At 41.1% G+C, this 26,525-nt stretch overlaps 1 protein-coding gene across 1 annotated transcript in view; it reads left to right on the top strand.

Moving 5' to 3' along the window:
- The window catches only part of DUS3L (dihydrouridine synthase 3 like), a 654,647-nt gene extending 628,328 nt beyond the window's left edge, over positions 1-26,319 (top strand). The window contains exon 14 of the mRNA XM_044067654.1: positions 26,091-26,319. Within this exon, the coding sequence (XP_043923589.1) occupies positions 26,091-26,163 (73 nt within the window). The 3' untranslated portion in view covers positions 26,164-26,319. The remainder of the gene's footprint in view (positions 1-26,090) is intronic.
- Positions 26,320-26,525: the final 206 nt, after the last annotated feature.

Genomic DNA, 26,525 nt, shown 5'->3' with positions numbered 1-26,525 from the left:
GGACAGCGGACTACCCAAGTGTTAGGACTGCAGCAATGTGGATCTTCGAACATCTACATTTATGGTAGGTACAAAACTGTACTTTTTTCCACTAATCTCCAGGGTACTTCTGATGATTCAGAAGAATTTCCCAAAAGATCATTGTGGTCGACTCCTTTCTGACCCAAGCAACTCTGGTCCTTCCTTCTGGAAGGGGCCGGAGCAGTTACCGCAGTCTTCCTCACAGACTGGATTTACTCCCAGAAGACTAGGGGTGTTTTATGCATTCTGACCTCAAATAACTGTAACTGACTGCCTGGATGATAGAGTTCTAATACCTTTTAGGCACCTTTTTTTCTGAGGACATGCAGCAGGTATTAATGGAGCCAGGAAAACCTGCTACTAGAAAATCATATATAAGCAAATGGAATGTTTTTTTTGGTTGTTGATGAGAAAAGAACCGGTACCCATTTGGGGGCTAGTGTTTCACTGGTTTTGCATTAGTTGTGAGTTACTGTGCTATGACCCGTCTTCCTTTACTCAGTCATTGTTCATTTGTTGGGCATTTCAGTCCATGGATCCCCCTCTTTCAACACAGTCTCAGGTGAAAATGTTTTTGAAATGGATGTTGTATACCATGTCTCCTAGAAAACAGGTTTCTTATCCTTGGGATCTTAATTTTGTTTTAGAAAAAAAAAATTTTTGCTTCACTTCAGTTCAACAGGCTAACTTGAGGTTTGTGACTTGAAAAATGGTCTGTTTTGTTGTTCTGACCACTGGAACAAGAGTATATGAGATGCACGTTCTTATGTTTGGTCTGCCTTGCTTCGTTTTCCACAAAGATGGGGATTCTTTGAGAACTAATCATGTTTTTATGCCTAAAGTTGTATCCATGTTTACCCATCTCCTCATCATCTTACCAGAACCTACAAATATAAGAGAACAGATGCTTCATAACTTAGATGCCCACAAACAACTGTGGTGCTATCACAGCAAAACAAAATATTTTAGAACTTCTGATCAGTTCATTACTTGTGGAAGTTAGGAGGAGAGAACAACAAATGTCAGAACAGATCATTATCAAATGATTGTCTGATGCTACTACTTTTTGTTACTCCCACCACAACAAAACTATTTCAGGCAGGATCAGTGCTCATTCTGCTAGGGCCTTGACTTCACCTCTGGCTTTTTGGAGGGAATTGGATTTTAGAAGTATTCTAGAAGCCACATCTTGGTCCTCTGTGCATATTTTTGCAAAGAGCTGTAAAAGAGATTTTCTCCAGGTGTAGGACCATTCTCTAGGGGCTCCTGGACACTCATCTTTCCTCCTCTCCCAGTCTGTCTAGGCTAATGTAATCTACCCATATAGCTTACAGTACTACACATTCAGAGATCAACATGAAGAGTGTAGTACAGTGGTGTAAATAAACTTACTGTAACAGTAGGTGTTTTAAGGATCACTGCTGCAGTAGCCACTTCCACCCCACCCCCTTTTATTTTTGTATATTTGTATGCCAGGCTATGAACATTGCTTTTCCTAGCATTGTCCTTCTCAGGCCTCCATCTCTCTGTTGGCTTGAAAGTTCTGAAGGGCTTAACAGCCAATCCGGACTTTTAGTTAGTTCAGCTCAAACTGACTGACAGTTTAGGCATGTGGAAAGTGCCCTGAAACTTTGGAATCTGGCCAGCTGTTATATCCTATGCTGGATATATCCCATATCATGTAGGTTACTGTAGCTGTGATCATTTCAATATCTGCTGTTATGGTAAGTTTACTTACACAACTATACTTTTTTTTCTGCAACTAGAAACACGTTTTTAAGAAACAGAAGCAATAGGTAAAGAACAGAAACAGGTTCAGTAAAGAAGAAAAGGGGGGGGGGCATCTTCCCACTTCTTCAGTACTGTTATCCATCATAAAAAGGCCTTGGACAATACTGCATTACTGTCAAAATTGTATTGTTTCTGCTTTTTCATGGACAAATGGATCAAAGAAGTACTTGCTGTAGTATGCATTACAGTTGCATTACTAGTCACATATGTAAAGCCCTCCCCATACTCCTCATAACCACTGGTCTCTAGCTTGGGATGATGATTCCAGTTTCTGTTACCCATAACAGCTAATCAGTTCCTACCAAAATACATTTTACCAACGTATGAAATGCCAGATTTATAATGAAAGTATACTGAAATGAACAATGCTAGCATTTAAAAAAATGCACATCTTTGGTGTTGCTAGTATTTGAAAATATAACTGAAAAAAAAAATGTGAGGCTCACTAATTTGTGAGCCTGAATTTGAACTTCAAAGCTGCAGACATACAGAAGGAGAGTTTCTAGATAAAAAGAATGATATATTATACTTTACCTTATATGGTTGTACATTCCATTCATTAACTGTTTTCTAGGTAAGACTCCAAAAATGTATTTTCTATAAATCTGTGCATAACTTTTAAACTCACTTATTGCACGTGTTAGATAAGAATTGGTTGCAACATTGGTTTTCTAGGGATACAGTATCACGGATGAAATATATAAGTAATGTGATGTGGATATAGGTTCATAGGTAAGTACTAGGCTATCTGCCCAAGGGCATTTATAAGCCTAGCCAGAATGTGTTGGTTTTCGCCACCCCCTTAGATTAGTTCCCTGTGCCTCTGTCCAGCAGAGCCATTAGTTCCCTGTGCCACTGTCAAGCAGAGCCACTGCAGTGATCCCTGGCATAAATTTTCTGTTTCCCATCCACCCATCAAGGTTTCTCTTGAAGAGTGTTAGTGAGGGGCTCTGCCTGATGTATATTGGAATCCTGTTCCAAAGCATGGGGAGTCTCTGGGACAGGAATCTATCCCTCCAGCATGTCCTATTTATTGTTGTGGTGAGGTTTATATCTCTAGAGCGTGTGGCTCTCCGGGATTTGTTTTTTTTAGGTGGAGCATGTCCAACAATTCTGGGTTGGACATGGCCTTGTATGTCAGGCAGAGATCACCTCTGAGTAAGCAGTATGCAACAGAGTACAGCTGGAGTTTCTTGAGTTGGGCTGCATAGGGCATCTGTTTGAGGCCAGTAATCCTCTTGGTGAGGTACTTTTGTGGTCTTTCCAGCTGTTGCAGGTGTCTTGTAAGGTACATCCCAAATAGGGCATTGTATTCTATGATGGGTTTAATAATAATTAATGAGTAGAGGCACAATAACCTCTTTTGCTCTAGATGCGAACCCTTTTGTGATTAGGTGGGCCACATAAAAGGATTTTCTAACCACATTGGCAATATGATTATCAAAGGAGAGATTACTATCTACTTGGGTCCCCATATCCCTTATTACATGTTCTGTATTTAGGGGACTACCACCTATGTCGTAGTTCGCGGGTACTTTGTTTTTTCCAAAGGGGATGACACTGCACTTTTTGGCATTTAGCTTGAGGCCATGATTTTGACACCAGGTATCCGTCTCAGTGAGACACATCTGGAGGGTGTCTGTATCAACTGGAGAATCAGTTATGGCCTCTAGTTTGCAGTCGTCTGCATACTTAGTCAGCCATAGTCCTCCTATGCATGCCTGTATCTCTGAGAAGTATATACCGAACAGGAGGGGTCCTAGGACTGATCCCTGGGGGACGCCACTTGTAACTGGTTTAGAGTCGGACATAGAGCCTGCAACTCTCACCATGTGGGTTCTATCCATGAGCCAGATGGCAACCCATCTTGTGACATAGGGGTTTATGTTCAAGCCGGTGAGCTTGTCTATAATACTAGAATGGGCAATGGTGTCAGAAGCCTTTGCGAGGTCTAGGTAGGCTGTGTGGACCTCCTTTCCCTCGTCTAATGCCTTGGTAACGGTGTCAAAGAAGTCCACCAGGTTTAGAAGGCATGATCTGCCCTTAAAGCCAAGCTGGGTAGGGTCCAAGGGTTGGAGGTTCCCAATGTCTCTGTTAATGAGTTCCATGATGATGCGTTCCATAGCCTTGCAGACCAGGCTAGTCAGGCTTATAGGGCGATAGTTCCCGGGGTCTGTTGTGGCTCTACCTTTGTGGAGCGGGATAACTGTTGCTGTGCGCCAGTCTGTGGGTACATAGCCTGTAGAGAGGCTAAATTTGAACAGTGTGTTTAGGTGAGGGGTTAGTTCATTTTGGAGCTCTTGTAAGACACAGCCTAGGACACCGTCCGGTCCCAATGAATCTGTGTTTTTGGCTTTGGATAGGGCTGTTTTAACCTGTGTTGGTGATTGATGGGGCCCTACATTCTTCTGGTATGGTTATGGGCACTTTAGGGGGGTGAGAGGGGGGTGACGTTTGCACTAAACCTGTCTGCCAGAATGTTGGCAATATCCATCAGTTCAGTGTATTTTGTGCCATTCTGCACTAACTCAGGTTATCTTTGGAGTCATCGGCAATTTTTCTTTCGAAACTAGCCTTGGATGATTTAATGAGGGACGTAGTTTCTTGCTGATACTGATTAGGGATGTCTTTCCTTCTTGGGATTTTACTCTTTTCTGTACTAGTTTCCTCTTTCTGTTGTATAGCTTGTTTATGGCAGGGGTCCACCAGACTGGTTTCCTTTTCTTGGAGGAATGAGTCTTGGTTTTACTTGGGATAGCACGATCCATGCATTCCTGCAGATGCTCATAGAGTGCCTTTGTAAAGGTTTCAGCAGCTTGGACAGCATTGTCCTTTAGCATGGGGGCTGTGAACCTTTCCACCTCGGTCTTAAGTAATGTGAAGTTTGCTTTTGAAAAGTTTTTCATGGTGGTTTCCTTGATTGGGGGTGGGGGCGGAATGTGGCTATCCAGAGTGATTAGTCTGTGGTCTGATCTAACCAGAGAGGGGTTGACCTCCGGTGTGGAACACCGGTCGCCCATGTTGGTGATGACCAGGTCCAATATGTTGTTCCCTCTGGTGGAGGTGTTGACCAGTTGATCCAGGGCATTCGAGTTTATAAATTCTAGGAAGCGTTGGGCAAGGGAGTTAGTACTTGTAGTTCTCCCAGTTTATGTTTGGGTAATTGAAATCACCCAGTATTAGGGTGTTTGGTAGGACCTTCATATTTCCCAGTGTCTCCAGAATTGTGGAATGGGGGTCCTGGGCCATGGTGGGTGATCTGTAGCAAGCTACAATTTGGATTGCAGTTTTGCCCGTTGTTCGTTGCACATGGATGATCTCTGATGCATTGTGCTGCGCCACTAACCTGGAGGTGTGGGTATCCTTGATGAATTTGGACATACCTCCGCCTTTTGTGTTTCGGTTCTGGTTCTGTGGCCGAAAGGTATGGTACGAGTTATAGCCTAGTAGTGCTGGGGTGCTCTCAGGATCCTTAAACCAGGTTTCTGTTACTGCACAGATGTTAATGTTCTTCATACTGAGGAGTGCTTCAAGTGCGTGCATTTTGAGGGTTAGACTTCTGGCGTTGAGTAGCATTACCCTCAGTTTTTGGTTACTTGTGTTATTTATGGTGGTGGGTTTGTCTTTTGACCCATGCCTAAAAAAGGCACTATGGGGGTGGCAAGAGCCTTGGCCAGTATTCGAAAGCCTAAGGGTGACAGGTGCAAGCCATCTCTTGTGAAGCAACATGACTTGTCGAGTGTGTCATCCCAGGCGGACAGATACTGGATCCCCTTTGAATTACACCAGAAACATAGCCAGTTGTTGAAATTGATCATTTTTATTTTATACTGTGGCATCATTCTTGGTGAGGGCAGGATGCTACTCAGGGTCAGGATCATACCAGCCTGGGCTACATGATCAGAGAGCTCTTCCATGTCTCTCTTCATGTAGTTCAGGGAGGTACATCTCAGGTCATTCACACCAACATGGACAATGACAGAGTCATATTTGTACTTGTTCTGGAGTGACCTGAGTGCTTGTGTTATGTGGCGGATCCTAGCACCTGACAGGCAGCTAACTGTAACCTTCTTGCCCAGCCTAGTTAGTGGGACATCAGTGTGCTTGACTATAGAGTCACCTATTACTAGTGTGTTGGGTATGTTATTTTGTGTTAAGGGCTGTGATTGCGTGGCACACTGATTATGTGAAGTATGTGTTTCATGGTTGGTGATGGGGTGTGGAGGCTGCTTGGATGTCTGCTTTGGAGGTCCCTGTTGCTTTTGCAGATTTTTATTTAGAGCCTCTGAGTATGTTTTCATGTATTCATGTGTGTTATTTGCCGGTGTTGGTTTATTAGGTCTATGTGAGACTGGTGGTGTGTTGCAAGTATTACCCTTCTCCTCTTGACTGTCAGTTCCAGTCTTGGGTTGAGAGAGCTTTGCCTCCAGTTTGGCTGTATAATTGCATCTCTCACATATATTAGTGTTTGGTGGTAGGAGGAGAGGGTTGTCTGTGTACATGAGGCCGTTGTAACATTGCCTCAAAATGCCCATATTCACCAGTTGGACTAGAGAGTACACTGGAAACTGCCCTTTGGACATGCCTGAATAGGTAAAGTGAGCTGTTTTTCTAATTGGCTGGTGGGGACAGTATAGGGGGGGTCTAGTGCTAGGGTTAATTAGTGCTTGCTATGAGTTTTAAGCAAGTGCTTTACTGTGAAATGAATGGCTTGAGTGCTAAAGTTGAAGGTTTGTCTAGTTCCAAGGGAAAAATTGAAGAGTAGACTTCATGGAGCCAACAATAGCTTAACTCTAGCTAAACAGCACTGCCCAGTGTGCAAAACCGCACAAATGCAGTTTTTATAGCAGGGAAGTAAAATAGATAGAAATTAGCCCCAAATGGCCGATAATCTACTAACGTCTGGGCTGAAATCACTCCTCCAGGGACAGATAGGCTGCTCAAAGCTCCCCTCTCTCACAGGTGAACAGAGAAACTTCCTTCTATCTAAGTAAGATATAGGCAACACAGAATCTTGTAACACAGCCCTGGATTCAGCAGTGACCTGAAAACTGGACTATACTAGTTCAGAAAGGTGGGAAACAAGTATATATATATATATATATATATATATATATATATATATATGTGTGTGTGTGTGTGTGTATATACGTATATATATATATATATATATATATATATATATATATATATATATATATATATATATATATTTTTTTTTTTTCAGAAAAATAGAGCAGATACAATCAAAACAACACTTTACCCAATTAACCAGTTAAAAAGCTCAAAACTTAGCCTTGTTCCAGCAGTCTTCAATCAGACAAGTTCTAACTGCACAGTCCTGCCACTAGGGTACAGAGAAAACTTCTCCAAAAAAGACGGCCTGGATCAGTGCACAAGTTATACAAACAAAGCTAGATACAGTTGGCCTGAATCTAGTCTATGCTACAGCAAACACGGCGTACCAATTTCAGAAGGAAACAGTTCAAGTAAGCATGCGCAATAAGCCTTTAACCAGAAATTCCCAGCTCAGAAAGGCAGAATCTAGCCTCTCCTCCCACAAGAGTGCAGATCACAAACCTTCTTAATGTAAAATAACTGGCCTGAAGCCCAAGTGCTTAACCCAGAACTAATGCACTTTTAGAATAACAGACACTGAGCCTTCAATCAGCAGTTCCCAACTTAGAAGGTTGAATGCTACCTGTCCTGCCACAACAGTGCAGACCACAAACCTTCTTAATGTAAAACACTGGTTTGAAGCCCAAGGGCTTAAACCAAGCTTGTCCCTTACGAAAACACTTATTTACTTTTTCTTTAAGTAGGTAAGTTAATTGAGTGGTCTTTCGTGGACATTTTCTGGCTTTGCAAGAGCTAGAAGATAGATTCAATGAAGCCAATCAAACACCATACTTATGGCAGAAAGGTAAAGGACATGGAGAAAAAATTATGCTAACTTAATTTTTATACAGCAATTCTTTCAGTCTGTAATAAAATCTTCCGCTTCATTACAAACTCTCCACTTATGGAACATTACTGATTATCCTATTAAAAGCCAAATGGCTGCCGGTAGAAGCCATGCTATATCAGAGCCAACATTCCAAACACCCACTTCTAAACTTCGCTGCACTGACCACACCTTCTCAGTCCTAGCCCCCAAACTACGGCAGTCCCTTCTTTGAATATACAATTGAAATGTTAGAAGAGAAATTTAAATGTAGCTAGTAAGATAAATCATGTTACACAACTAATCAAATCACATACTGTAGTTACTCATTACTTTTTACATTGAAACCTCTATAACACTTACTAACACATGATAAAAACAAACACTGTTTAAATATGTATGTAAGTTTTCAGCCTTACTAACCCCTTTCATATTTACTTTCCTCCCACTAACATTGGATTCCCCTATCCTTTCTGGATATTCTATCCAACTTGCTTCCTCCCTTATTGTACTACAGCTTTTCTTAAAATACATTAATGTTGCAGGGAATGTATGTATAATGTAATAAAACTTATTGCTGTACCAGTGGCTGTCTTGGATTTCTATGATTTTTTTTTCTGTTTGTGGTGTACTAGTTGGATTCTGTTGTAATGCTCATTACAACCTGGAGTGGGCCGGCAATTGATCTTGCTTAATCAGTGCTCTACCCTCATACATGACTGTAAGTAAAAATAATATGGTTTCCTGTTAGTGTGCATTTCTGTAGTCTGTGGCCCAGTAGTTTGAAATTTGCCCCATAGTTCCAGGGTCTTTTTTTGATTCATGACCTCCAGTCACTGTCGTGTGGTGTGTGCATATTTTCCCCCTACAAGTATTGTTCCTTTGTTCCTGAGCATACTGGTAAAGGTTGGTAAGAAAGTTTGGTAAGAACTTTTAAGTGAGTCTGCTTAAAAGTGTATATCTTGTAGGCCTCATGGTCTTCATAGTCACATCCCTAGTATTTTTAGCATGTTCCTGCACCTACATATTTTATTTCTCCGTGTCCTTTATCTTTATGCCGTAAGTATGGTGTTTGATTGGCTCCATTGAATCTTTCACCTTCTACCTCTTGCCATGCCAGAAAATGTCCATGAAAGACCAGTTAATTAACTTAACTAGTTAAAAAAAAAAAATAAAAAGTAAGTAACTAAATCTTTGGGTGATGTTCTGTGTTTCTATGACAAAGTGTCTTTTCATTTGAAAGAGCGGTTGGTGCAGTAGCGTTTAGCTGTCAGATTTCTTTAGAGACTTGAGCCTGTCAGGTTACCAAGAAGTCTTCCACTTTAGCCACTTAAATGACCAAGTGAAAAGGTTTTCTATCTATTTAAAGATATCCCTTTCCTCCTCAGTATGTAATCTCGAAGTTGGTCTGTATTTGACATCATTGTGATCTATATCTCAAGGTTTTCCACCATCATGCGGTACCAGTGTAAACCATCTTAGGACATCTTGCTCCATTGGAGAACAAGATTCCGGCCCAGCATAGACTTAAAACAACTTCTTAAGGAATTTCAAGATTGCTGAACTTTGAGAAGTAGCTAAATTGTAGCTCTCCCAGTGTGAAAACAAAAACTTAGCAGAGATAGCCAGTGGACTTGTACTTCTGGGTAAATTTCAGTAACTGGCTAGATGCCAGGAAAAATAAATACAGAGGACTTGAAGGAAAATCAGCAGCAAAAGGTGAGGAAGAAACACTGACTGTGAAAAGTACACCAGCTGTTAAGCAAAAAGCAGTGCAACCTCAAGACATGACTTCCACTAACCTAGAGTAAAGTAACTACACACAGACCTGATTAAAATAAGTGAAACCCTGGTGGAGTATATTAACTTAAACAACAAAAAGCTGGAAAAATGGAAGAAGCTTGAAACAGATAATATTCTGTAGTCCTATCTCACCTTCATTCTTGCATATGGGTTCAGAGCCGATCTTTGGCTCCGACTCAGCCGATTACAAAACTCGAGGTCTCTCAGTTGGCTCGTGGCAAGGTAGGTATCCCATAGTGCACTAGTAAGAATCCCCAGATCTCGTCTGCCGCATCTACGAGTTCAGAAGTGCTCTCTTTCTTGGCTGTGGCTAAGCTGAATATTTTGCTTATTCTAATTGTTATTGTAGTTCCTTTTGAATTTATAATTACAGTTGTTACCTAGTAGTACTACTTAGTGTGTTTTTCTAACTTTTATTGCAAATTGTTGGCCGTCGCTTCCGCAGGCCTTGTTTCCTTACTGGTATCCCTTCTTTCTGTGTGCTAGTTATTACTAAAATTTTTCTTAGGCATAGGTCCATTTTTTAGTTAGGCCCTATTCTAGCTTTGTCCGTTGCTTGTTTGTTTGTTCTCTTTCTCACCTTCCCTTTGTTTCAGGGTTAGGCCCGTTTAAGTTAGAGGACTTAATCCTCTATTGTCTTATCATGGGTGCAGTGTTTTCCTTTCTTGAGCAGGGCTAGGCCCGTTTAAGTTAGAGGACCTAGTCCTCTGTTGTTTTCCTTGTGTGCAGTGTTGTTTTCTCAGCAGGCCTAGGCCCATTTAAGTTAGAGGGACTAGTCCTCTGTTGTTTTTTCCCTGTGTGCAGTGTTTCCTTGTTGAGCAGGGCTAGGCCCGTTTAAGTTAGAGGACCTTGTCCTCTTTTCTTTTTTGTGATTATACTGGTGACAATATGTCTAAAGAATCTAAGTATCCTAAACCTTCGGGTTTTAAAAAGTGTCTTAAATGTTCTCAAAAAATGTCCCTGACTGACTGACATAGTATTTGTGTTTACTGCCTGGGAGCCATACATCTTCAGGAGACGCGTGCCTTTTGCCACTCCTTTAGTTCTCGGATTCTTCAGGAAAGAAATAATAAATTGATATTGGAAGATGTCCTTAAGTCTTCCTTTGAGGAGGATTTAGCCAGTTCTTCATCATTTCCATTCCAGGTTTCCCTCTTCTAAAAAAGAGAAAGTCAAGTCAGTCAAAAGACAGTCTCCCACACCGACTGTTTTATCTGGACCTCCACAAAAATTTACTACACTGGACAAACCTTCTACCTCTTCGGCTCCTGTGCCTTCGGAGCCGGTCGAGGTTATTGACACTGACACTCCAGTATTGGCCCCAAGTTTTTCAGAGCCGACTACTGAACTCTTACCTCGGATCCGGTCTAAAGATTTATTACCGGTGTCCACAATACTCAGATCTTCGATTTTACAGAGATCTCTACCACCTACCTTGTCTTCCAGATCCTCCAAGAGTCTTTCTGAAGAGGATGTAGAGAGACTGGTGCTTAGACTTTTAAAGTAGTTGGCGCTAGCAAATTTGTTGCCCGCTCTGACCCAATCGATTCCGGAGCCGTCTAAGGCCATATTACCTGCTTCTTTTCCTCCTCCGAGCCATGTCAGTTTTTCAGAGCCAGAGCTATCTGTGCTGCTTGTTGTGGAGCCATCAGTTCCAGCACCCCTACAGTCTGTCTCGGAGCAGAGTTCTGCTCTGACACCTTCGGTGCCATCCTCTGTGTCTAGGAGCTGAAGCTCACCAGTCAGCCCCGACGGGGGTGCTCTGACCCAAACGTCTTCGGTTACAAGCCTACCTCTCGGTGCATTGGCACGGCTGAGCTATGATCCTACAGCTATCTCGGAGCTGATTGCTCTGGAGCCGAGGGCTACTTCCGCTTCCTCGGAACCGGGGGGTGTCCTCGGAGCTGGAGAGATCTGCCTTCGAGATGAGCGTGGTGTCTAGTTCTTCAGCTCCGCACAAGGGTACCGATGCTCTTCCCCCTAAAGCTCCGACCTCTGTCTCAGCACCATCTCTCTCTCTCTTAACAGCAGAGACCCGCAGCCTCAGGAGCCCCCATTGGGTGGCCTCCAGTTTTCCAAGACCTCCCCAGAATGCCCTTCTGAGGAGCCTCCTCGGAAGAGAACTTGCAAGAGGAATCATGTAGGCTCCCCTGATGAGTCCATCACCTCTGATACTGACCTCGAGGAGTCAGAAGGGTCCCCTAGGTCATCCTCCAATGATGGCTCCTTTGTAGATATCCTAGAGATCCTGAAACAGAGAGGCGGCTGGCCCACTGTCACCCCTTCTGATGAGGTGTCCATGTACCTGAAGGCTTTCGGGTCTCAACCTTCAGCCTCTTGGGTGTCTCCACCTTTCGTTGAGCTGTTAGATTTAGTCAGTCGAAAGGTGTGGGAAACTCCTGATGCCATGGAACCAGTCCCCAGAAGGCCCAGCAAATTTCGTTCAGCTCCCAAAGAGAGAGAGTTTTTGACTAGAAGTGTGACTGTAGATGCCATGGTTGTGGCAGCAGCCACAAAGAAGGAACTAGCAGAAACTTCCTCATCTGTCCATCCACCGAACAAGGAGTCTCGAACGATGGACAGATATGGGAAGCATATCTTCTCTTCAGCAGCTTTTATAGTCAAATCGCTGAATTACCTCACCCATTTCACTAGGCTTCAAAGAGATCTCCTAAAGGAGCTAAGAGATGCTCTCCAAGGTACTTTAACTGAAGGAGTCCCTCAGAAGGTTACTGCTCAGTTGTCTACCTTAAACTCCATTGTTAGCTCCTCCATAAGACTGATATCTTACGCAGCAGATGGAGCGAGCAGGGCAGCGGGTTCAGGAGTTTCCCTTAGTTGACACTCCTGGATGCGCTTATGTAATTTTGAGGAGCCCTATCTATATTTACCAATGCCCCCTTTGACAGTTCCTCTCTGTTTAGACCAAAGGTAAAAGAGAGACTCACCAGATGCGAGCAGGAAGGGAAAAAACTCTCTGCTGTGGAAGTATGTTTTTCCGTCCCCTTCTAGACCATACCCTAAGGGTCAGAGAGGCAGGAAAATGTGGTTCAAGAAATCTCAAGAGATTTTTCCTGGATGCACAAGATGATTCCTTCTCCAGAGGCAGAGAAGGAGGAAGTAATGGTAGATGTCGCCCTAGAGGCAGGGGGGTCCACATCATCAGGGTGGCCCTGATTCCTTTCATGGACGTCCCTATCCGCATTCCTGAAGTGAGGCCCGACTGCACTTCTCTGGAACCAGTCGGGGGTCGCTTATCTTTGTACCCAAAAGCCTGGCACTACATCACACAAGACAAGTGGGTACAAAGAATCATTTCCAGAGAATACTCCATTCCCTTCTTTTCTCCACCTCATCCCACTAAGAAAATCCCAGATGTTCCACCCAATCACAGGGATCAAGCAACTATAGAAGTCCAAAAGTTGTTTCAAAAGAGAGCCACCCAGACTGTCCCCGCAGACCAGATAGGATTCAGAACTTACTCCAGATTCTTTTTAGTGCCAAAACGAACAGTGCCTGGAGACCCATTTTGGATCTAAGCAAGTTAAACGAATCAGTGAAGAAGTCTAAGTTTCGAATGGTAACACTGCAGTCTATATTCCCTCTGTTAGGGAAAGACAATTGGATGTGCTCCATAGACCTCCAAGATGTGTACTACCACATAAAAATGGACAGAGCATCAAGGAGTCATTTACGTTTCCAGCTGGCAGCCAGTCATTGCCAATTTCGTGCTCTGCCCTTTGGTCTCACCACAGCCCCCAGGGTGTTCACCAAATGCATGGCGGTAGTAGCGGCTCACTTGAGACGTCTTGGATTCCAAGTATTTCCATACCTGGACGACTGGCTCCTGACTGCCACCATCAGGCAGCTACTACTTCAACCAGGGATTCAGCCATCCGAGTCTGCAATCAGCTAGGGATTACTATAAATTAGGAAAAGTCTGCCTTGTCACCCTCTCAATATGTGACTTTTATAGGTGCAGAAATAGATACCGTCGTAATGATGGCTTGCCTTCCTTCAGAGAGAATACAAAATCCAAGACAACAAATATACAGCCTGCTTCTCCAACACAAAGTCAAAGCGAAGACCGTGCTCAATAGTCTAGGAACCATGGCCACTACTATAACTCTAGTTCCACTAGCCAGACTACATATGAGAGTTCTACAATGGCTACTCTTTTCCCAGTGGTCTGTTCAACAACTGCCTCTGTCTCATCCCATTTTAATAACAGAATCTTGCAAAAAGGACCTTCATTGGTGGATCCAGTCCAGTCAGCGAACGATAGGGACACCATTCATTCCTCGCCAACCCATTGCTACTGTGACCATGGATGCCTCCCAGATAGGGTGGGGAGCATTATCTAGGAAGGACAGTCCAAGGCACATGGCAAGAACATGAGGCTCACTTGCTTATCAGTGTCCTAGAGATGAGAGCAGTGCTACTAGCATTACAAGCATTTCACGACTTTCTTCCTCTAGGGACAATATCAATCCAGTCAGACAGTATGTCAGTGGTATGGTATATAAACAAACAAGGGGGAACCAGATCCTACCTTCTATGTCGAAAGGCTCTTCATGTTTGGCAGTGGGCGATATCTTCCCAGTGCTTTCTAGTTGCAACGCACATCCTGGGGACAACCAATGTGATAGCCGACAAGCTCAGCAGGACAATCTTGATGCCTCATGAGTGGTCTCTGAATCAGAAAGTCACTGAACAAATTTTCCACAAATGGGGACAGCCTTGCTGTGATCGGTTTGCCAGCCCAATGAACAAATGCAGCAGCTACTTCTCCCTTATCCCCCCCCCCCCCTTGGAGGAGACGCCGAGAGACGCACTTGTCCACAATTGACCCTCAGGACTTCCTTATGCCTTTCCTCCCTTTCCGCTAATATCGAAATGATTCTTATAACTCATTACTGGCCTCGTCAGATTTGTTTCCCCTTTTGGGCCTCACCTCCTAGACGATTCATGGACTCTGGACCCAGTACCAGATTTTCTGACACATATGTCAGGCACGTTCCATCCCTGTCTCCACACCCTCAACTTGACAGGGTGGCTGCTCCACTTCCATCCTTAGTCAGGCTTCATGATTTCTCTCCTACAGTTACACATATCCTGACGTCTTCTCACAAACCTTCTATGAGAATTGTACGCTAGCAAATGGAAAAGATTTTCTCTCTGGGCACGAGCTAAAAACGTAGATCCATACACAGCTTCCATTCCTTTAGTGTTAGAGTTTCTAACCAAACTTTCTCATCAGGGATCAGCTGCTGCTACAGTCAGTTTAATTAGTAGCCATCTCCAATTTTCTTTTGGGACAACATGAACCTAACCTTATGGCTCACAGATTGTATAAATCATTTTTAAAAGGCACTACCTTGCTAAGACCTCCTTTTCAAGAAACTGTATCTCCTTGGGACCTAAATTTTGTTCTTTCAAAACTTACCTCTCCACCTTTTGAACCTTCACATACTTGTGATTTAAAGTTCCTTTCATGGAAGACCATTTTTCTAGTAGCCATTACATCCGCCAGAAGAGTGTCAGAGCTGCAAGCACTTTCAGTTAAACCTCCTAACTTAGTTTTTCATAGAGACAGTTTCCCTTCGTACAAATCCGTCCTTCATCCCCAAGGTTTGTTCTCAGTCTAATATGAATCAAACTATTGATCTGCCAGTCTTTTTTTCCTAATCATTCAAAGCGGACTATAAATTCCATCAACTTGATGTACACAGTTAAGGTTCTATCTACATAGAACCAAAGAGTTTAGGAGATCAGACCAATTGTTTGTATCCTTTTCGGAGACTAGAAAAGGTATGCCAGTCTCCAAGATAACGTTATCAAACTGGATTTCAAATTGTATATCTTTTATTTATTCTTCTAATGACAAAGAACTCCCATTTAAATTTAAAGCTCATTCTACCAGATCTGTATCCACATCTGCTGCCTTTTAAGCCAGAATTCCAATTGACACTATATGTGCAGCAGCAACTTGGGCTACCCCTCATACTTTCATTACTCATTACAGATATAATTTGGCCTCCAGAAGCAGAGCCTCCTTTGGTTCCACGGTTCTTAGGAGTACATTCCCGTGGTGAGCCACTCGAGAAAAAGGTGCTAGGGACACTGTCCCATATGTAAGAATGAAGGCAAGATAGGACTACAGAACATAAAGAAGTTATGTACTCACCATACCGTTCAATGTTTGTAGTCCGTCTTGCCCTTCATTCTTACAAACCTGCCTTCGTCCATGTATCCTTGGAGGATCTGAAGACAAGATAGTGACCATCTTCCCTAGGGTTGGAGACCTTTCATCTTTGTTTTTCCTTGTGGAAATACCTTCTATCACTTTTATAGACAGCAGCAAACAAGATGTGGGGATTCTTACTAGTGCACTATGGGATACCTACCTTGCCACGAGCCAACTGAGAGACTTTGAGCTTTGTAATTGTCCGAGTCCATATGTAAGAATGAAGGGCGAGATGGACTACAAACATGGAATGTTATGTTGAGTACATAACTTTTTCACATGAGGTGGTAAAACTGCAAAAATCAGAGGCAGAAATGAAGAGAAGGCTGGCTGAATAAAAGACTGCACAAGAAGAGATGTTTCAAAAAATAATAGATTTAGAAGACAGAGCACATATGGAAAATCTTAAGAGTTTCTGCTGTACCAGAAAAGCTGGAAGGAACAGACCATATTAATTTTATGAAAGCACAAATAAGCAATTGGACTGGTATTCCACAGCAGGAGTTGTTAATTGAAAGGGTACATTGTATGTATGCCCCAAACCTGGCTGTGAGAAAGCAACTTAGTCCTTTCATAGTAAAGGTACAATCCTACCCGCAGAAGGAGTTGATTCTGAGAAAACCATGGCAGAAGGGCAGAGTACTAAAAGTGGGAGACAGCAGAGTGTTTGTGGAAAATGATTACTCATTGTACACCAGGCAGAAGAAGAGTAAATGTATTCCACTATTCAGGGAATGTCAAGAAGCAGGTGTGAGATTCAAATTGCTGTACCCAGCTATTTTCAAAATACTCTTCCCTGGAGGGACAAAATTATTTTGTGAAGAAGTACATACTAATGAGGAAATACAAAAGTTTGAGCAACAAAAAAGTGATCTGTGAAACAAAAGGAGAATCTGCTTCTTGTTCTTCTGGTAATAAAGACCACAGAGAGACTGTGCCAGTGAAACCTTTTCCAATGTTTCAACAGAAAATGCTTGCGAGAAGGAAAACAAAAACGCAAGAGTCTACTTGAAGAATCGAGAGTGCGTTGGAAATGAAGCAGAGATAGAATTTAGGAGCTGGAGATAAACAGGTATAAAACCAGTAACTTGGAGACTGACAAATCTGGGATTACAAAGCAATAATTATATTTGTGAAACATGACAGAACATGAAAATGTAGAAATATTGGACTTTTTTGGACTTTGATAAAATTGTGCCCTACTTGCTGTCATAGAGGAGGGAGAAGGTTACCTGTGAGTAAAAACATTTTTTTCTTAATGGTACTACTTTTATAGTGCATGATTTGTTGCATGCTGTAAAGTAAAGTTTTCTCAGTTATAAGATAATAATGTAAACAAGTGCTCCTGTTTTTTTTTCTTTCTTTCTCTCTTCTTCAAAACAAACTCTGGTTAAAAGAGCATGACAATAGAAAAATTATTGTGCTTTTTCTCATTCTTGTATAGAGGAATGAGTGGATTAAGGCCTTTAGCTTGATCTAGTAACACGTTTTAAGAGAAAGCTAATAAATGAAAAAGAGTATTGAATATTAGAAGGTGTTTTTCTAGCAAATAAATGTTTGCTCAGTAGCAGTTCTGTATCTGGTCCTCAAGTCTCCAGGAGGCAATCTGAGAAAGAGAAACAGCTAGGAGATAATGTTCTCTGAAAGCATTCATGTGTTTTCCAAGCTGGGAGAGCTGTAAAGACAAAACACTAGACAGCACTTAGTAGAAGCACAGGCTGCATCATGCATCTTAGCATGAATAACTTTTCTTGTAGGTTAACTCAAATCTGTGACTGTGGCTGTCAGTTTGGAACATTTGTTCCTATTAGGAGAATAAAACATCAGTATTTGAAGATCTACATAGTTTTGTGTGCTAAGTTAATAGGTTTTAGGTGGTACTGGGGTGTATTTGTTTTTTGTTTGAGGGCTTTCAATAAAACAAAAAGTTTTGTAAGATGTGATATAGGCTCAGAAAGCTGACAAGAAACAGCTGTATAAAAGATCAACCTGCCAGACACTGTATGCATGTAACACAAAAGCTGGAACAAGACATTTAACAAATAAGCTGTTACGCATAAAAGGAAGGAATAATAACTTTTTAATACAATGATCCTGTCTGTAATGTCTTTAAATGTCAGTGGTCTCACAGATAAAAAATGTAGAATGCAAATAGCTGTGATTCAGTAAACGCACTTGGCTCATAGGTGAATACTAGGTAAACTGCCCTGAAGAGCCATTATAATGGCCAGTAACCCATGGGCAGAATCAAATCCTGTACCTTGTGTCTGTGAGGTAAAACCCTTAACCATTATGCCAACCCTGTCACTCTGAACTGAACATGTGAAGCTGATAAAGGTTTTTAGGATGGTTATTCAGCAGAATACCTGAGACAAAGGAAAAGAGTAGTACTTAATTGCAAGAGGAGTTCCACTAGTGATAGAAAATGATAAAAGAGATAATAATAGATTTGTGTTACTAAGGGGCTACTGGCAAGGGAGGAGGATTACACTGGCATGTATTTATATTCCACCTAAAACTGCTATAATGGAGCTTAAGAAAATTTGGGGAGAAATAATCAGCTTTCAGCAAGGAATATTACTTATAGGTGAGGACTGGAATTTGATTTGCAACAGTGAAGATGTGTCTTGAGGGGCAGTAGAGAAAATATAACAAAGAAGGGCAGATTTTTGAAGAAATTTATGAAAATATTTGGCATAGAGGAGGTGAATTCAGTACTAGGAGTTCAGAGGGAATTTACATATTCCCTAAAATACAAAAGCTGGGCTAGACAGAATGTACATTTCACAGGAATATGTCCATTTAACTGAGGGAACCGAGTGTCTTGATATGCACCCAGTAACTATTTCAGATCATGCACCGATAATAACTAAAATAAAAACACAGGCTAAATAAATAAAAATTAGATACTGGTGTTTTCCCACCTGTCTGTTGAAAAGAGAAAGAATGGGTAGTGGAAATTATTCAGGAGAGGAAATAGATAAACATTTCTTATGAAAATATAGCTTTGGAGTGGGATAAAATTATAATGGAGTTTAAAAATAAGGTGGAAGTAAAAAGGAGGTTTGGTTAAGAAGTAAAGAGAATTATTTAGAGGGACTGACAAATGTTAAAGTATTGCAAAATAGGGGAAATCTCACAGAACAAGAACAGGAGCAACTGCAGAATGCTAAACAGAAAATAAAGGATTACCTCAATAATATGCATGAGTTTAGAAAGATTGCTGTTAAGTAACTGTTTTTTGATAACTCTAGAGCACAAAAACGTGTATCATGATGACTCGGGCAACAGAAAGTGGAAAGGGCTGTCACCAAGCTTAGGGAGCCTATAACAAGGAAGATAGCAACAGATCCTGTAGAAGTATTAGAAGTATTTCAGAAATTCTATGAACGTCTGTATAAGGCAGAGAAATCTGGAAATCAAGAAAAGGTACAAATGGAAATGTTTATGGAAGAAGTAAATTTGCCGAGGTTAGAGGTAGATGAGTCTCAATTACTAACAGTTAGTATAGTTAGTTGTTATAGGAGGAGATGAGATAAAATGGTGATATATAACCAGTCTACCGGAAAGTCCCCAGAAATAGATGGTATTCCTGTTGAAGTTTGGAAGCTAGCAGGGAGGAAATTGATGGAGATCTGGAAGTTTTTGTTTAACAGTGTATTAAGAGAAGTATCATCCTAGAAGAAAGTGGTGGTAGCTGTAATACCTAAAGAGGGTAAAGATACATCAGATCCAGCTTCATACAGGCCCATTTCAATACTAAACCATGATTATAAAGTGTCTGTCTATAATGGCTAAAAGAATGACAAAAATTATGCTAACATTGATAAATATGGATCAGTGTGGTTTTGGAGGGGAGGCAAACATTTGATAATGTTAACAGAACACTGATGATTCGGAGGGATCCAGAGTGTAAGAAAATACCAATGTTGTTGGTGGGTCTTGATGCAGAAAAATCATTTGCTAGAGTAAGCTGGGACTTCATGAGCAGAGCATTGGAAGCATTTGCATTCCCTGATAAAATTATAAGGTTGATTAGAAGGGAAAATAAATGGGATCAGCGGCGAAAATTATAGTGAGCGGGTTCCTCTCTGATGCATTTTGCTTGAGCAGAGGAACCAGGCAGGGTTGTTCTCTTTCCCTTTTTTTTATTTGCATTATATTTAGAACCATTGGCAAAGAAAATAAGGGACTTGGAAATTCAAGGATATAATTGGTAGGGTAGTGAAGAGAATCTGTCTCTATTTGCAGATGATGATATTTTATAACTGATAAAACCAGAAAAGGACATTACAGTGTTGTGGAACATTTTGAGATAGTTTCAGATCTTTTTAGGATGCAACGTTAATGAAGCTAAAACAAAGGCAATAGAGGTAAATTATGTACCCACACGCAAATCGGTTCAGCAATATCCATATTTATGGGGACATGATAAAATTAAGTATTTAGGAGTATGGATTAAAAATTATTCCGGTGTGGCAGCTAAGCATATGTGGGAAGAGACTAAACAAAAGATAATACATAAACTGAGAAATTGAAAGCTCTGTTATATGGCTATGGATAATAAGATATAAGCAGTTAAAATGTTTTAGTCCCTGTAGTCTTACACAGATCAGGCATATTTTTATCAAGCAGAGAACTTGTGGATAGCAATTAATAGAGAGTTTAAGGAGTTTATCTGGGAGGGGAAGACTGCAAGAGCCAAGTGGGATAAGTTGATTTTTCCAATAGAACAAGGTGGATTGAGATTAACCGATTTGAAGGGGTATTTCAGAGCTACACAGCTAAGGCTCCTATACATAGCACAAGCAGAAACCTATAATTCAGATTGGAAAGGGGTGATGATGAGACGGGGGGGGGGCTCAAGAAACAAGGAGAGAGTTTGATTTTGGATGCAGGCCTTTAAGGAGAGTAACAACCATCCTACAGAATACATTCGTAAAGCAGCAAGAAAGTATTATAAGAACTAAACCAACACGGGAATGAACAAAGAAGATTCTGCTGATAAGGATGACTGCAATTAGTGATATAGACAAATAGGCAAGAGGGGTCTGGAATAGGAGAAAACTGTCAAAGGAACCAGTGTACAGGGAGCAAATAACTAGAGAGGAAATGCAATATAATGTATTTTGACCGCAGGTTAGAGACTGCCTTTCCTACCAAGGATTGATATCAGAGTATAGGCTATAGGCAAAGAGAGAAAAATAGGGAGGTTCCTAGACGAAAGACCAGCACTGGTAGCATTTTTAGTAGAATCTAGAACAGAAGCTGCTGTTAAAAAGGAATAATTGGCAGAGCATCTAAAATATTGCATGAATCACTATAAGAATCAATCAAAGGAGGTTAGAAATGATTGAGAAGAGAGACTGGATAAGCAATTCACAAAGAAACAATGGGGGGATATATGTTTCTCTCAAATATGCAACAAAATCTAGATGATTTAAGATTTTTGCTTGGAAATTTTTATATACATATTTTATACCCCAAGTAGACTCCAGAGAAGTTTTCCTCATGTAGACAGCAAATGTTGGAGGTTTGATGTGGAAGAAAGAGGTAATTGGGAACATATTTTGTAAGAGTGTAATGAGCTGGCAAACTTTAAAGATTTCTCTGCAGACTACTCTGTCAGAGATACTGGGTCAGCAAACTGGTGTAACTAGGGGAAATTATTTTTCTGAGCTGTGATACAGCTTGACATAGTAAGACTTTGCGGAGTCTAATTATGATGGCTTACCAAAAACAATTGGTAGAAAATGAAAATCAAAGTCTAAATCAACTGTAGTAGAAGTAATGAATATCGTTAACAGAGATAAAACAACTGGAATTGGGATCTTTAGAAAAGGGTAGGAACAAATTACATAGGAAAAATGGGAACTGTGGGAACAATACATACAGGGGAGCATGGGGTTTAAAAGAAGGCAGGATTTGAATGCGCTATGTAATGATTGGGTAAATTATAAGTGATGTATGTTTGCAGTTAAAATTGTTAATATGGTTTGTGATATAAAATGTTTGCAACTAAAATTGTCAGTATGGTTTGCTTTCATTTATATAAATGAACAGCGTCTCTGTCATAAATGATAATTTAATAAACATGTTTCTTGTTTAAAAATAAAACAACTTCTTAAGCAGAACCTTCATATTTAATCCCTAGTGAATAAGCTATTTCCATCTTAGAATGTTAAGGCATGATGTTGTAGCTAAGCTTCAAACCACGTGGTTTAGTGGACCTAACTGGCTCTGGTATTGGTTCAGTTGGCCATTCACTGATTTTTGGGCTATGTACAAAGAGCTACCTTGCCTTACATAAGGACTTAATTTCTGTCAAAATAACTTCCATTTTTCTCCCAAGGGTTGTTTTGAAGCCATGTTTGAACCACTCTCCATCTCCCTATATTATTTCCTGCTATTGGGAATGGGTTGGGGGTCATATTCTAAATTCCTTGGATGTGCATCATAAATAGGATACAGTAGTATAAAGGGACAATCCATCTGATCCTGTCAGATTCACTTTTGCAGATGCCAAGGACATCCCATTCATGTATTTCGGCATTTGCTTATCTTTAGTGACCAGAAGGCTTTGACCACCTTGTTAACAGGAGACATTACTATGGTGTGGCTGCCTCTTGTGATTGTTTTCAGGACTGTCCCCTTGACTAGTATTTCTGCTGCAGTCACCTGTTTTTGGTACATAAATTAACAATAAAGCACTGTATTGTGAATCCGCTCTGGAGTACAGCATTCCTTAGGAGGGTTGTCCTTCACTGCATTCTGCTTTGACATCTCCCTTCCTCTTTTCAGGCTCCTTTTATCCGTTTGACTTATTTTAGAAGACTACTATGTTGTTTAGCCGTATATTCCACAATGTGGCTCTTGTTTTATACTCTCATGTCCCTGACATTGCAGGAACCCATGACTGTACTAGTCAAGAAAATCAGCATTGGTTGAAGGGACAACTGACTGCACTTCCTGGCTTGGCAGCACTTTCAGATTTCCTGATTCTCCACACATTCCAAAGGAGTGTTGAATGTGACTGTCACTGTTAGGAATTGTTTTTGCTTGGAAGACTCATTCTAATAAGTGGTTTTATGTTTACACCTTGCTATAGTAGTGTTATCTACCACCATGGCTCATTAGGTTATACATGTTTCTGCCCTACTTAGTGTCACTTTTTAATGTAATTCTTCCTTATTCCACTCTTAAAGCCCATATTTCCACTATCTCACCACATCAGGAACCTTGTGGGTGTTGGAAGCATCAGTCAGCATTAGGATTATCAAGCAGTACCTTAAGGGGTTTTTGTATCTTCTCACACCCTTTGGGCCTTCTTCATTGACCAACTTGTCCATCCCTTGTTTGAACCAGCTGTTTTAGTGAAGCTAAATTCCATTTCATGGAAGACACTTCATTTGGTTGCCATCACCTAAACCTATAGGAATTTAGATTTGTAGGCTATTTGTAGAGAAACAGGTTTTGTTTTCGCAAGAATCAGATGATCCTTACAGCTAACTCTCATTTTCTACTGAACATGGCCGAGGTATTCCTTTATCCATCTTACTTCTTTCTGACAAGATACCACTGTGTTTAAGAAAAGCTGCTGATAGAGATCCAGTCTTTCAGCCATAGAAGTACTGAAGCAGCTTGTATGCTTACACCTTTCCTGGTACAAAAGAAGATAGAAGTTCCCACCAGTCTTGAATCTCAGAGACTTTAGGTGATCTGCTCACTATGTTAAGTTTACAATGGTGACTGTGCATTTCTTGTTGCCACAGGAAATCTGAATAGTGTTAGTGGACATGGTGAATAATTTCTGACCCATCATTGTGTGAACTGCACAGGATATTCATGTGCTTTGCTCTGGGTCATTGTTAATTCCAGTCCATTAATCTTCTACTTCCAGAGTCTTCACCTCCGTTTTGTAGTAGAGACCTTGCAGAAGTCTTCTGTTTTTTTTTTTTTTTTTTCCAGCTACTGGCTGTTGGTGATGTGTGGCTGTATTGCCAGCAGCCTTTTAGATGTTTTTTTCCCCTTTTCTGAGATATTTTCTCCTGCAGGTTTTAATGAGAGAGATGTCTTTTTAATATTGAGAGTGCTAGTCTTCAGTGGTCCTTATGGCAGATAGCATCAGCAAAAGTTTCTTTCACTTCACCATCTTACAATTGAGTGCTTAGAGCTAACTCTTATTTTGTGGTTCTGCTTGGGTTGGGGAACAGAATGAGGTTAACACCTCTGCCAGTGAGACTGGACATTTCAACGCTGATTTGACATTTCAGTAAGGATGACAGGGACTCCTCCTTCCCTTCTGCTGGGAGGTCACATAGATCTGGCAATGAGCTGTTGACTGTGTTCCTCATGATATTTATCTAAGTGTGGGAATCAAAAGTTGACCCAAACAGTTATTCGTAGTGTTCTAGAGTTTTACCATTGGGTAGTCTTTTTACACAGAATCTCACAGGAATGAGGCACCCCAGAGATTGATCTTTTTGCCACAAGAGACCATGTGTATCTGTGTAGGTTCTGCTCCCTTTCTCAGGATATGTATGTGGGAAATGGGAAGGGTGTATACATTCTCATCGAACTGGAGAAGGAAAGGTTCCTTTACACTTTTCCACTATTCCTTTATATTTCATCTCCTTGGTAAGTTTTGAGAAAAAAGGGCAGAGCTGATCTTGGTCGTGTCATGATGGCTGTGAAGGGTGTGGCTTCAAGCGTTCCATTCCGTAGCTGTGCAAGAAATTGGCATCCCACATAATGGGTATTACATTCCAGCTGGTTGGCAGTACAATGGTCTACATATTAGAGCTGGGTTCTCCAGTAGATTGTCTTATCCAACTAGGTCTCTTGACGATTATTCCTGAGAAAGTGGAGGACATAGAGAAGTGAAAATAACTGTCCCTCAGACCAGCACTAAACTTTTACAGATTAGGTTTCATTTACTCCATGGTCTGTGTGCATGCCTGCCAACTCAAAGTACTGTGACGTCACAGAGGGTACAAGTGTGCCTTAGCATAGGTTTATTAAGCTGTTCTTGTGTAGGTGCCCTCCATGTCTAACCATGTCCTTAGTGCTTTTACTTTTATCTTGATGGGTTCGCTTGTCTGTCCTTTAAACTGGATAGAAGTGCTTTGCTCCTTGTGACCTTTACATCTGCTGTGCACATTCTGAAGTCCAGGGCTGTTATTTTTAAGAAACTTAATTTGGCCTACTACACGTGCCACGTCTCTTTTGGCAAGCAGCTTTGGAGTTATCACAAGTCAGTGATTTCCCCAGTTTTCTTTCTGGGGGGCAAAGCCACAAGTGCCTGCTTATGTTTGATGTACACCGTGCTATCATTTGAGATTTTATCTCATGTGGGTACATGAATTCATGGATGGTTTCACGGTTGCCTAACAGACCCTTTCCAAATGAATTGCCAATTACTTTTCCATCTTGTGGCCTGTCAGTCTTTCCCCAGTGCAGTCAAGGGCATTCCACTGAGGGGAGAGCAGAAACCTGCTTAAAGAGCTTGCTTCAGAAATGTCTGTTATGGGGATCTGCTGCAAAGTCGCCCTGTCTTCTGTACGTGTGTACCGATAGTTACTTACTGGATCCATTCCAGGTGGATGGATCTTCCTTTGTTGCTTCAGTGCTTCGGAGTTTAACCCTTTGAATCATCCTTCATTTCACCATTGTGGCTCCTGAATCCCATTAGTCAGTTTCGGTTCTGCTTGGGATTCTTCCCAGCTGGTTCTAACTATAGAGAGTTTATCATAATAACGTAACAGAAGTATGAGTACTTGTCCCAGTTTACGTACTTGGGTGATGCTTGAGATTCCCTTCTGCAGTGGCTATACATTGACTTCCTGTTTTTCTCTCAAGAGTTGTGGGGACAGATTGTGCTTTTTCTTCTCTAAATATTTTGTGACCAAGCTTGTCCTCCTCTTTCAGCATAGGGGTGTCACTCTGCACTACTGGAGGTATGAGAGGTAACTGTTTAAAAATAATTGCTGTAAAAGGGCTCACAGGAAATAACTAACTCTTACAACTGCAGAGAACATGCCAGAGTTAGGCTGGTAAGTAGTTATCTGTTACAGACTTCCCCAGAATGCTATTAAAAATAAATGTTTTCTCAGTTTGTATGTGTTCTCTGTGTTTGAATGCTTTTATTTTATGATTTTTTTTTGGAAATTGGAACCTTTTGCACCCATTTCTTTTTAAAAAGTGGCAGTACATGATAATATAGAGCAACATATTTGCCATTAGAAACCTCCATTTTTTTCATTTTGCTCTTTTTCTTTTTTACAGTGAGATGCTGCTGGGACCTGTGCCTTCAAATTTTACTTTCCTGCCTAAACATAAGGCAAATGCTTACAAATAACATTAGTTTAAAAGAAGTACTAATCTTTGAACTTTTTAAATTTCTTGTGATTTAATTTTTAAAGGACAAAGGGATGTGAACTTTCAGTATGGCTACTTTAAGTTCGTGGGGCATTGAAAGCCTCTTTCCTAAAATAAAAAGTTTTGTTTTTTTATATGTCTGTGCATATTGATTTAGTCATTTTCCCAGTGAATTTAATGTCATAATCTAAAGTCATTGAGCTCTGGCTACGTATACTTTCTTGGTTTATGTGATATTGGAACTGGGAGGTATTGTCTCAATGGTTAGTGGTTTCATGCAAGGAATGGGTCTCTGCTGCCTCCTGCCACTGCCGTGCTCTTCAGTCCTTTTGGTATCTCATG

Source organism: Protopterus annectens, chromosome 3.part1, assembly GCF_019279795.1.
Source record: "Protopterus annectens isolate FY-2018-M chromosome 3.part1, PAN1.0, whole genome shotgun sequence".
NCBI classification, from domain to species: domain Eukaryota; kingdom Metazoa; phylum Chordata; order Ceratodontiformes; family Protopteridae; genus Protopterus; species Protopterus annectens.
Note: the sequence above shows the minus strand (reverse complement) of the source record. Positions and strands in the feature narration are given on the sequence as shown.